The 13,589-nt window shown below is 40.3% G+C and overlaps 1 protein-coding gene across 1 annotated transcript; it reads right to left on the reverse strand.

The window, feature by feature from the left end:
• Positions 1-11,827: 11,827 nt before the first annotated feature.
• On the reverse strand, positions 11,828-13,266 carry LOC132405162 (general transcription factor II-I repeat domain-containing protein 2-like). Its single transcript, XM_059989860.1, has 2 exons — positions 12,509-13,266; positions 11,828-12,439 (listed from the first exon to the last, which is right to left on the reverse strand). The coding sequence occupies exon 1, from the start codon at positions 13,113-13,115 to the stop codon at positions 12,513-12,515; it is 603 nt and encodes a 200-aa protein (XP_059845843.1). The 5' UTR covers positions 13,116-13,266; the 3' UTR covers positions 11,828-12,439; positions 12,509-12,512.
• Between the last annotated feature and the right edge of the window lie 323 nt (positions 13,267-13,589).

A 13,589-nucleotide genomic window follows, 5' to 3' on the forward strand; every position in this document is an offset into this window, starting at 1 on the left:
TTAAGTTGTACAATCATGTTGATGAAATCCACCTCTATGATTACACCATCTCAGCCTTGCCCGACCAACAGCCGTTTCTCTACTTTTGGACATTGTGATTTCTTGTACCTGAACATGGGAAACACAAAGCTATCATTTCAGCCCCTTACAACAAATTCCATTCCTCTGCTCTCAAGTCTGTCTCCCTTCTGAGCTATTGTTTCCCTTCTGGATGAAGTAGTCTGCACCCTATTTAACAGTGGGTGAGCTTCTTCTACCTCACAACTGGGCACCCACATTGCCACTATCTCAGTCTACTTGCTACTTTACCCACAATGTTGTCAGCTCCAGAATGAGATTCTTCCAATTTATTCTTGGCGGGCAGCTGGAGAGTTAGACTAATCAAGTTTGAAAAAGATTTCAGCAATTTCTGCTTGTTGTAGGCAATGTCAGGTAAGATATAAGCTTGGAGTTATGATCTTGATTTACTGCTGTTATACTGATGCACCAGAAATGTGATTTATAACCCAAGAGAAATACTGTATTTCTGTAGACTAAACCTGCTATCATGGTTAAATTATACTGCAATATTTGAGATGCTCTATTATTTATACAGGGACACATTCACCACTCTTCAGGAATTATGTCAGTATCCAGAATTGCTTTTGAAACTCTGCAAAGTACTTAATTTTATATTCATTTTTAAAGAAATATTTTATTATTCTGGTTATATTTTATTATATGTAACACATTACAGATATTTAACATTCTGTAATTAAAACAATTTTTGATGTGATTGATGCTTTATCTATATTTTATTAGGGCTGTGGTTTTCCAACTGATTTCAGCTAAGTGTGCACATATTTTTGATTGTGGTTTAAGTTTCAAGTTGGTGTTTTATTTTTGTTTCATTGTGAAGGACTTTCCCAGTTTTTTAATTTTCAGCAAAGTTGGGTACTTACAGTTTTACTGGAGATACGTTAAATATTACCTCTGTAAGCTACAGCATTCAAACTGATAATCACAAGAATTATAATCTAGCATTGCTTCTAGTAAGAGAGTAGCCTCAGACATGCTGAAAGCAACTGTGGTGCAAAATGCTTCCCAGCTTTGCCAGCTGATGGACCAGTTGCAGTCGTTCACACCTCTGTTCTTTTTTCCGCCTGATTACAATTGTTCTGTGGCTCTGGTTCTCTTGGATGGGCTGGCTAGTCTGTGTTTAAAGATACTAGTCACAATCTTCCTGCCTGCACAGGCATCAGATACTTCACTCATTATCTAACAGTTCACTTTGCGGCCTTGACTTTTAAAGTTAACAAGAGCGGCCTCAATTCCTCTGCTCACTGTTGGGTTGATTCTTTTTATTCTGTGTGTACATCGTGGCTATTCCTCGAGGTTGAGGATGTTGGTCTTCATTCTGTTGATCTATTTATGGGCTCTCAAGTGGCTTACGAGTCCAATCTTGGCTTTGAAAGTCCTTCCTCATTCAGGACAGGTAGTTCCAGGTGGCAGATCGGGCTTTGGTTGTTGCTGCCTCTCTTGCCATTTTCTTCTCTTTTTTTCTAATTCTGCACATATGTCGGCTTCGAAAGTTGCTGTTCCTCCTGTGTGTACAGGAATAGGATGAATGCACAGAGAACTCTGGCTGGAGAGGTGGTGCAGTGAGGGAAATGGGATAAATGGGAGACAGGCTCAAAACACCCAGCTGTGGTGGGCTTTGGCATCATCAGCCCACTTTGGCCATGATGTAAAACTAATCTGCCAATGTCCCTGTGAGGGTGTTAAACTCTGTTTTGGGAGTGTGATGGGGTGGTGGTATGGCAGTGGGAAGGTGCAATGTTGTAGAGCAACAGAAAGGTTCTAAGATCAAAGTACATATATGTTACAGTATACTACATTGTGATTCATTTTCTTACAAACATTTGCAGGGAAAAAATAAATATAAGAGAATTTTACGAAAAATGTACATTAACAGTCAAAGACTGATGAGCACCAATGTGCAAAAGAAGACAATATGCAAATAAGATGACTAATGAGAGCATGAGGTGTAGAGAAAACAGAACTAAATACAGAGGTGAGAGTGAGCAAAGAATGCAGGCTCGAGACGCAGAGGCAGGACAGGGAGTGAGGAACAATGGACACAATGTTTATTGTAATACGGGATTGCTGACAGGGAAGGCAGGTGGACTCAGGGCACGGATGAGATTTGAGAAATCGATATTGCAGTTATTGCTGAAACATGTTTGAGGGATGGGCTGGTCTGGCAGCTGAATTTTCCAGCACAACAGAGGTGGGGGTAACAGAGCAGGGGGAAACTGTAGTGTTGAGAAGGATGAATATCATGGCAGAACTTTGTGAGAAATAAGGGGCTGTCCAGTGAAGCTAGCAGTGTAGAACTTAAAAATACAGTAAACAAGGACAATCTTTGTTGAGAATGTACTATAAAGGTTACAATAGTCGTTGGGATTTCAATATGCAGGAAGATTGGGAAAATCAAGTTGGTGCTGGATTCCAAATGGGGGAATTTCTAGAATGCCTATGAGATACCATTTTAGAGCAGCTCATGGTAGAGCCCACTAGGGGATCAGCTATTCTGGATTGGGTGTTGTGCAATGAACCGGGATTGATTAGAGAGCTTAAAAGTAAAAGAACCCTTGGGTAAGTGGTCATTATATGATTGAATTCACCCTGAAATTTGATACACCTTCAGATGTATTACAGCAGAGTAAAGGAAATTACAGAGGCATGAGAAAGGAATTGGCCAGAATTGATGGGAGAAGAACACTGGCAGGGATGATGGCAGAGCAGCAATAGCTGGAGTTTCTGGAAGCAATTCGGATGGCACAGCATGCATACATCACAGAGAGGAAGAAGTATTCTAAAGGCACCTGTGGCTAACAAGAGAAGTCAGAAGCAACATAAAAGCCAAAGGGAGAACATATAGTAGTGCACAAATTAGTGGGAAGTTATAAAATTGGGAAGCTTTTGGGAAGGCAACTAAAAAAGTCAGTAAGCACGTGAAGATGGAATATGAATATAAGCTAGCCAATAATATTAAAGAGGGTACCAAAAGTTTCTTCAGATACATAAACTGTAAAATGGAGACAATATTGGAACACTAAAAACTAATGCTGGAGAGGTAGTAATGGGGGACAAGGAGATGGTGAGAGAACTGAATAAGTATTTTGCATTAGTTTTCACTGTGGAAGACACAAGCAGTTTCGTGGAAATTCCAGGTGTCGGGTGTCGTGAAGTGTGTGAAGTTACCACTACTAGACAGAACGTTCTTGGGAGACTAAAAGGCATGAAGATAGATAACTCACCTGGACCAGATGGTCTACACCCCAGGGTTCTGATAGAGGTGGCTGAAGAGATTGTGGAGGCATTAGTAATGATCTTTCGAAGATCACTAGATTCTTGTATGGTTCCAGAAAACTAAAAAATTGCAAATGTCACTCCACTCTTCAAGAAGGGAGAGAGGCAGAAGTAAGAAACTATAGGCCAGTTAGTCTGACTCAGTGATTGGGATGACGTTGGTGTCAATTATTAAGGATGTCTCAGGGTACTTGGAGGCACATGATAAAATAGGCTGTAGTCAGCATTGTTTCCTCAAGGGAAAATCTTGCCTGACAGATCTTTTGGAATTCTCTGAAGAAATGACAAGCAAGATGGACAAAGCAGAATTGGTAGATGTTGTATGCTTTGACTTTCAGAAAACCTTTGACAAGGTGCCACATATGAGGCTGCTTAACAAGCAATGAGCCCATGGGATAAAGCAGTAGCTGATTAGCTGGAGGCAAAGAGGAATAAATGGAGTCTTTTCTAGCTGGCAACTGGTGACTAGTGGTGTTCCACATGGGTCAGTGTTAGAACGACTACCTTTTTACGTTATATGTCAGTGATTTGGACGATGGAATTGATAGTTTTGTTGCAAAGTTTGCAGATGATATGAAGATAGGTGGAGGGGCAGGTAGTTTGAGAAAGTGGAGAAGCTACAAAAGGACTTATACAGATTAGGAGAATGGGCAAAGAAGTGGCAGATGGAATACAGTGTCGGGAAGTGTATGGTTATGCACTTTGATAGAAGGTATGAAAGAGTTGACTACTTTCTAAATGGAGAGAAAATACAAAAAAGCTGGGACTCAAAGGGATTTGGGAGTCTTTGAGCAGGATTCCCTAAAGGTTAATTTACAGGTTGAGTCTGTGATGAGGAAGGCAATGCAATGTCAGCATTCATTTCAAGAGGACTAGAATATAAAATAAACAATGTAATGTTGAGACTACATAAAGCACTGGTGAGGCTCACTTGGAGTATTGTGAACAGTTTTGAGCCCCTTATCTCAGAAAGGATTTGCTGAAACTGGAGAGGGTTCAAAGGAGGTTCATAACTATAATACCACTATCCAATGGCTTGTCATATGAAGAGCGTTTGATTACTAGAGAAGGGGGCTACACTCAACCTTCTCTTGTGAAATGAGGCTCGGCAAGTGGTTGCTCTGTTGTTAAAGGAGCAGTTTGGAAAAGTAACCATTAACCCATTTGGTTTAAAATGTCTATGGAAAATGGGCTTTAACTTGTGGATCAGTCCTAAATTGGAGCATGGCGAAGTATTGATAACATTAGCCAGGATTGCCAGCATGTTCCTGTTGGGGTGCGGGGGCGGGGTGGTGGGAGGTTGTGGGGGCTGGCAGGTTTGAGGAGCCCTGTTTGATGAGCATAATGAGGCTCTGGCCAGGAAAAGGATGGTGGGATAGGGGACTAGTCTATTGAGCTGTTTAAGGCATGTGCCTGTTCACAACAGAGGGGAAATCAGGCATGGGGGCATAAAATGACAACATGTAGTTTTGGCAAGTGAGGTCAAAGTTCAAAATAACTTTATGATCTAAGTAAGTGTATATTACCGTATATTATCTTGATAGTAATTTTTGCAGGCTGTTTTTAGTGTTTGATAGCATTTATTTTATTGTTCAACTTAAGCTTGGGAAGTAAATGTATCAGTAAATTTCCAGATTGACTGAATCAGTTTTCTTCAGAGTAAACAACATATGATTGCCTCGTCTATAATGAAGTAACTAACTGAAAAAAACTTTATTTTAATTAATTCATGGTGCCACAATGCTTGGCAGCATTTATTTGATCGCACAACTTAACTTTGAGAATGTAGATCCAAATATATTGTGAAATTTCCAGATTGGCTAAATCAGTGTTTCAGACCAAACAGCATACAATTCTGCATTTATATAATGACACAAAGTAGTAACTTGTTGCGGACAACTTTATTATATGTAGTTCCCAATGCTGAAGTCGTTTGTAGTATTTATTTCATTGTGCAACTTAAGCTTGAGAAGTTGGATCCAAATATATCACAAACTTTTCAGATTGACTGTATCAATATACAGAACAAACAACATACGATTGCCACCTCCTTTAGTAAAACCACATAGTAACTAATTGCAAACAACTTTATTTTATGTATTTCATATTGCTGCAGTTTTTGACGTATTTGACTTGCAACTTAAGATTCAGACGGTATAGCTGCAAAATATTCGGTGGGCTTCATTCATTACCAGCAGTCTGCCAAATATTTTGGTGAGCCAGCGTAAGATTTAAAATGAGAGTGGGCTGCTCGAGACTTATTGCTGGGCTTCAATCATTGCAAGTAGTGGCTTGTTTTGATGAGACAGCGTGAGATTTAATAAGTAAGAGGGGCCTTTCAGGACTTCTCAGTGGGTCTCAGTCATTGTGATTTATTAGGCAATTAGCAAAGGCCTGTAACAAGAAGTTAGATGTACAGTAAGTGGAGTGGTTATTGTTGCAATCTCCGTTGTCGAAGTGAACCAGTGTTACTACAGTCGTCAGTTTGAGGCTTCAGCTCAGGAGGCTTAGACTCGGGGAAGTGAAGGTTAATATAACTTACTGGTAAGCTTTTTTCTTTCTTTGTCTAGTGCAGTGAGAATGGGTCCAGTGTCAGTGGTGTGTTCTTTGTGTCAAATGGGATTCTGAAAGATTTCTTATCTCTCTGATATTTACATCTGCATGAGGTGCTTCCAGCTGTAACTCCTTACAATTCGTGTTAGAGAACTCAATCTGCAGTTGAATGACCTGTGGCTTACATGAGAAAATAAGGAAGCAGTAAATAAGATCAACATTGAGGTATTCACACCTAAGTTGTTTAAGAAGCACTTGCTGGATAGTTTTATCCCACTGAGGCAAGGAAAGGATGGTAGGGTGGAGGAACCATCGTCAACGAGCGATGTGGATCAGGCGGAACTCTTGACAGTTGCAAGGTAGCCGGGAAGGAGCTAAAGAATGACCTTAGTAGAGATAGAAGGGGACCTGAGTGGCCCTTGGAAAGTACTATTAAGAAAAACCCAAAGTGTTCTATACATATGTGAAGAACAGAATGATGGCCAGAATGAGAGTGGGACTGATTATTCAAGGATAGTAGAGTAAACATGTGCTTGGAGTCGGAGGAGGTAGGAGAGGTCCCTGATGAATACTTTGCTTCAGTATTCACCAGTGAGAGGGACCTTGACAATTGTAAGGAGAGTGTATAACAGACTGATATGCTTGAACACGATGATGTTATGGAAGAGAATGTATTATAACTTTTGCAAATTATTAGGAAAGATAAGTCCTTGAGGTCAGATGGCACATACTCCAGGTTACCACATGAGATTGTCTCACCCTGGATGATGATCTTTACATTCTCATTGGCCCCAGGAATAGCACCAGATGATTAGAGAGTGTCAAAAAGTTATTCCTTTGTTCCAGAAAGGGAGTAAGGATAACCCTGGGAATTATAGACCAGTGACTCTCAAATCAGCGGAGTGCAAACTATTTGGAGCGTATTCTTAGAGACAGAATTCATGAATATCTCAAGAAACCTATTCTGATTCAGGTCAGTCAGCATGGCTTTGTGAGGGGCAGGTTGTGCCTCATGAGCCTGGTTGAATTCTTTGAGGATGTGACAAAGCACATTGATGAAGGGAGAGCTTTGGTTGTGGTGATTAAGGATTTTACTAACGCTGTTGTTAAAGTTACCTATGGTAGACTCATTGAGAAAGTTGGGATCCAGAGAAACGTGGCTGTGAATTGGCTTGCCTAGAGAAGACTGAGGATGGTAGTAGTTTGAGAGTATTCTGCTCAGAGGTCAGTGATCGGCAGTGCTCTGCAGGGATCTGCCTCTTGTGATATTTATAAATGACTTGGATGATGAAGTGGAAGGGTGGGTTAGTAAGTTTACAGATGATACAAAGGTTGGTGGATTTGTGCATAGCATGGAGGGTTGTTGTAGGTTGCAACAGGACATTGACAGGATGCGGAGCTGGGCTGAGAAGTAGCAATGGAATTCAACCCAGATACATGTGGAGTGATTCGCTTCGGAAATTCAAATTATTCAAGGTTAATGGCAGGAATCTTGGCAGTGTGGAGGAACAGAGGGATCGTGGGGCTCACATCTGTAGATCCCTCAAAGTTTCAGTGCAAATTCATTGGGTAGTTAAGGAAATATATGGTGTGTTGGCCTTTACTAGTCAGAGGATTAAGGTCAAGAGCTGTGAGGTAAAGCAGCAGCTCTATAAAACCCTGGTTAGACCACACTTGGGATAATGTGTTCGGATCTGGACACCTCATTATAGAAAGGACTTGGAAGCTCTGTAGAGGGTGAAGAGGAGATTTACCAGATGTTGACTGGACTAGAGGGCATGCCTTATGAAGATAGGTTGAGCGAGCTTGGGCTTTTCTTTTTGGAGTGAAGGAAGATGAGAGGTGACTTGACAGAGGTGTACAAGATGATAAGATGCATAGAGTGGATTGCCAGAGACTTTTTCCCAGGGTGGAAATGGCTAATACGAGGGGGCATAATTTTAAGGTGATTGAAGGAAAGTATAAGGGATGATGTCAGAGGTAGGTTTTGCTTTACACCAAGTAGTGGGTGTCCTGCCAGGGTGGTGGTAGACGCAGGTACATTTGGTGCATTTAAGAAACTCTTAGATAGGCTCATGGATGAAAGGAGATTGGAGGGTTTGCAGGAGGGAAGGGTTAAATTGATTGTAGTGGAGGTTAAAAGGTCAGTGCAGTGCAGTGGGCCAAAGGGCCTGTACTGTACTGTAATGTTCTATGCTTTATGTCAAAATGTTAAAGTTAAATTAATGGTGACCTTTATTTGAACTTATTAAGCTAGACATCTTGTACAATAATCAATAATAATGAAGAAAGATGATTTTGAATGACCACAGCAATGTGTATGACTGATATTTCTGACACCAAGTAGTCACTTTGTTAAGTTCACTGATGTCATAACAGCAGTGTGCCTCATCACTAACAATGATAAGATGGCTTGCCGAGAGGAGTTGGAAGAGCTTGAGACCTGGTGCTGGGCAAATAACCTCTTCCTCAACGTGAAGACAAAGGAGATGGTCATCAACACACACCACTCACTCCCCTCTTAACATTGGCAGCACAGAGAAGAATTACAAGTAGTTCATGGAAGTCACATCTTGCACAATCAGTCATGGTCCCAGAACACATCCTACCTAATCAAGAAAGCTCGCCAATGCCCCTGCTTTCTGAGGAGGCTGAAGAGATCTGGACTATGCACATCAAAACCAGAAAACTTCTACTGACATACAGAAGAGAGCATCCTAGCAAGCTGCGTCACTGCATTGTACAGAAACTGCACCGCAGTGGACAGGAAGTCGTCAAAACTGCCCAATGCATCATCGCACCAGCCTACCCACATACAAAAGGCCGGCAATATCATGAAGGATCCCATCCACCCTGCTCATGGACTGTTTGTCCTTCTCCTATCAGCATCCAGCATCCATAGCATCCAGGCCAGGACAGTTACTTTTTCAAGTAGCAAGGCATATTAACACCTCCACCCACTAACCCACCACATCCTCAACCACCACTACTTTATCATTTTCTATCAATGTCACCTTATGTAGACACTCACTTTATGGACATATGATCTCTTTATGTACAATATATAAGCATCTTATGCATTTATACTTACTGTGTATTTTATTAATGTGTTCTTTGTCTTTCTATGTGTGTGTTTTTTGTGCTACATTGGATCCAGAGTCATAATTATTTTGTTCTCCTTTACACTTGTGTACTTGGAAATGACATTAAATAATCTTGAATCTTGTTGTGTGTAATTGCAATGCATGTACTGGCATTGCTGGCCCCAGATTATTAACCACTATCACTCTTCTGTTTGTCTCAATAAACAAATATAAAGAAATAATATCAGTAGAGGGGCAATGGCTACACTAATAATTGCCTGCGCTCCCCACTCAGTCACCCCCCCCTTTGCAAATTGCTTGGAATAGCTGCAGTTTGTAACATGGTCAGATATCTTGCGAGCTGTAATGCAAGGTTTAGTGTGATTCTTCTGCTGATCAGATGGATTGCAATGGAAACTGTTTATCCGAGAAAAAGAACTCATTTAAAATAAAAATTGGAACACTTGAGACACCATAAAATTAATTTAGTTGTTTTATTTCAATCTGGTGACTGCACTCATATCTTACACCATGTATTTTACATGAAAATTGTCACCTTGAGCCTTTCTTAAAATGTAATGTAGATGAATAGATCAGCAACTTACTTACATATGACAGAAAGAATGGTCAATATTTTATTAGCAGTTATATGATTATGAAAACAATGAGTCTTACCTCACTGTATAGATGTTGTACCATTCGTTATGTATAATGAAAATCTGTCATCTACATTACTGCAATACAAGTCAGATTGCTGTATGCTGTCAATAAAAGCTGCAGATAAATTCCTGAGATTGTCTTTCCAAACAGACCAGTTAGCATAAATGCCAATTCCAAACCATCTAGTGTTCGGTGGCTCTATTCAAAATTAAAAATAAAGAATCAAAGGGAGGAATTGAGATGTGTAATGACATTTAATTTTAAAGATAAATATTAACATAATCATGGGATTAGAGAAAGTAATAAACATTTTTCATGTAATCATTTAAAATTCATGGCAGGCAATACATGTCATTTTGAAAGCAAGCACACTCTCTATCTTATTAAAGTTTTGGAGGATTGTTCCTTTCCATGACCATTTATGATGAGAAACTGACAGGTTAAGGAGGCATGCCACGTTTGATTCCTACATAGATGAGCAAAGAATTCACCTTGCTACAAGACTACCCTTTTCTAATATTGATATTTCTGTTATTCATTGCTTTACGAAGAGAGAAGCATCACTCCCAAATTTCTCTTTGAAAGATCTCTTGAAAGATCTTTGACGGATCTCTTACTATCTTTTCTTTCAGTTAGTCCTGATGAAGGGTCTCGGCCCAAAACATCAACAGTGCTTCTCCCTATAGATGCTGCCTGGCCTGCTGCATTCCACCAGCATTTTGTGTGTGTTACTCCCAAATTTCCATCAGTTTCAGAACCTAAACCCAGGAAAATCTGCAAATGCTGGAGATCCAAAGCAATACACACACAATGCCAGAGAAACCCAGCAGGCCAGGCTGCATCTATGAAAAAGAGTAAACAGTCGACGTTTCAGACCGAGACCCTTCTTCAGGATAGACAAAGTTTAGAACCTGTATAAGCAGCTCAGAGAACTCACAAAGATCCATGTTGTATAAGGTCATTGTACCTGCAATGATGTTATGGCTAAAGGACATAGTTCAAACGGCTTAATTCTCAGCCTGACTGCTCTTTCATAACTGATTATGGAGCTTGGGCCTATGCTTCTCTGTGCATAAGACTCATTTTTATTATGAAATTATACAAAAAGGATCCTAGCTTTCTTGAACTCAATAGCAACTTCAATCTTCAGGTTGTTCCCTTTTGCCAATTTCACTGTTGCTAACTATTTATTCATCGAGAGGACATAAATCTTCATAAATCCTTCAATAAGACAATATGAGGAATGATTAGACATGAAGACATACCATACAACTGCCATGTCAGAACTACTAATGATTACCTTACTCCATCTGATTAAAAAGCTTTCTTCAACTGGGAAGAGTATATGTAGAAGTATTAGTAATTAATTAATAGTGTTTACACAGTGGCGCTGCAGTAGATAAATTATGTGAATAATAACCAGATGTTTGAACTATCAATCCAGAGATGAGTTCAATTTTCATAATGGGACCCACTGAACTTTAATTCAGTTAATAATCTTGAACTTTTAAAAAATAACTCGTCCTGGTAACCATGAAATCTCTGGGTTATTAAAAATTATCGCTAATATTTTCTACAGATTGTGTGTGAATTAACATCTACACCACCGGCTGTTGGAGCAAAACCCTAGAATTACAAAATCATAGTTTTTGCCCAATATATCTGTCACACTTCTGGTTTCTGTTATGCAAGTGGTGGAAAGGCATTAGGGCACCAGGAAATGAGTCAGTCTTCACAGGAAGCCCAGACGCTGATCTCCTCTCATGTACGTGACACTTAGGTCACTGGTCTTCTCGAGCTTCTGGTCAGTGGTGGCTCCCCAGGATTTTGATGGATGAGGACTTGGTGATGATCAATATATTTTATTTTCTTTATAATCCACTATTTCACCAGTTTAATTTTGTATATTTTGTGTGTTCATTTAAAAAATTGTACTATTATACATGAAATATAATTTAAGTCTAACTATTGCACACATTTTGGAAGTGGAAACAGAATTGACATTTTAATTTGAGTATAGATATGACATACATACACAATAATATGTGCACAAAACAAAATTAAGAATCAAACAGGCACACCTCTGGTCACAAGTCTCCAAACTGAAAAAAAAAGCTCCACCAACACCCTCTGACTCCTTCCAGCAATCCAATTGGCTAGCTCACTGTGGGTACCAGATGATCTAAACTTCCAGACCAGCTTACCATAAGGGACTTTGTCCATGTAGGCAATGTCTATCCCTCCCCTTATCGATCCTCATTGTCACTTCTGCAAAAAATTCAATTGAAACTTGGAAGATACTATTTTACACACACAAACCCATGCTGACCATTTTTAATCAGTCCTTGCCTTCCTTAGCGCAGGTCAATCCTGTCTCTCGGAGACCCTATACCAGGGGTCAGCAACCTTTACCACTGAAAGAGCCACTTGGACCCGTTTCCCACAGAAAAGAAAACACTGGGAGCCGCAAAACCCGTTTGACATTTAAAATGAAATAACACTGCATACAACGTTTTTTTTGCCTTTATGCTATGTATAAACAAACTATAATGTGTTGCATTTATGAAATTGATGAACTCCTGCAGAGAAAACGAAATTACATTTCTGCATGCAACAAAAACATTTTGAACTCCGAAAAAAAGACGTTGGGTTGAAAGTTACTTTTAAGTAAAATATTCAATGTCTATTTGAGTCCTTCTTGTATTTATGAAAAACGCCGAACTTAAATTTTCCGCCAGCAGCAAACCAAAAATAACGTCAGCCAGCTGTCATCCTGAAAAATGAAAGGACTATTTCACTGAACAATGAAAAAATATGAATATAAGTAAAATAATAGGCAATTAAAATATTTATCATACTTGGTTAATGGGATTTCTGCTCCTGGACCTCAGCGCACAGCGTCTGCACATCAGGGCTGTATGATGTCACCTTCATCTTTACACAGGATCGCAAGCTGTCATCTGTGAGGTTTTCAATATCACTCCATTTGTGTTTCTGAGCAAGAACGGCCTTCTGACGGGCAACATCTTCAAGGTCTGCTGTCAAGCGTCTAAACTTGGACACCCATATGTCTTTGTCGGCTATGTCGGCCAGTTCCATCTCAAGATCAGGTTGACTCACACCTGCCAATGCAGTCGTATTCAGTAGGGAAGGATCGATGCTTAAGGGAGTGACCGGGAAGGATAATGTGTTTTTTTCCTCTCTGAACTCACAGAAGCGTTTCCCAAACGATGTTTGCATTGCGATGATTGCAGAATGTAAATACTCAGAAATTATCATGTCGTGACCTTGTTTGAACTCTCTCAAATTGGGGAAGTGAGACAAAGTGCCTTTCTGTAAATCTCTGGCAAGCACTGTCAACTTGCGCTCGAATGCCAAAACATCCTCCAACATGTGCAGGGCTGTACGTCCTTTCCCCTGAAGAGCTGTGTTCAGCGTGTTCAGGTGCGCTGTCATGTCTACCATGAAGTGTAGCTTTTCCAGCCACTCTGGCTGTTCCAGCTCAGGAAAGGTGAGCCCTTTGCTGCCCAGGAAAGTTTTCACTTCTTCCAGACACGCGACAAAGCGTTTCAGCACCTTCCGTCTGGACAGCCAGCGATAAAAACACGTTGTAGCGGTGTCAGTAAACTGCAGTCAAAGATAGCTTTATTCGAACTAAACAGCCTTGCTTTTCAGCTTCCCTCAACCCAGCCCCCATGGACGCAGATGCTGCAAAAGACGCGTACTCACAAACCCCCGTAGGCTATCTCCCTTAGCCGGAATGCTGGCTAATTGTGAGCCGTTTTATGATGTGGCAGGAAATGTGTCGCTACACTTAGGTTGTACAAGATCACCATAATTACATTTCAAAAGCTAACAAACTAACATAAAATACATTTTAATTAAATACTGACCAATTATTTCCCAAAGCCGCAGGGAGCCGCAGCACAGAGGTGAAAG

The sequence above is a fragment of the Hypanus sabinus genome, chromosome 15, assembly GCF_030144855.1.
Source record: "Hypanus sabinus isolate sHypSab1 chromosome 15, sHypSab1.hap1, whole genome shotgun sequence".
Taxonomy (NCBI): domain Eukaryota; kingdom Metazoa; phylum Chordata; class Chondrichthyes; order Myliobatiformes; family Dasyatidae; genus Hypanus; species Hypanus sabinus.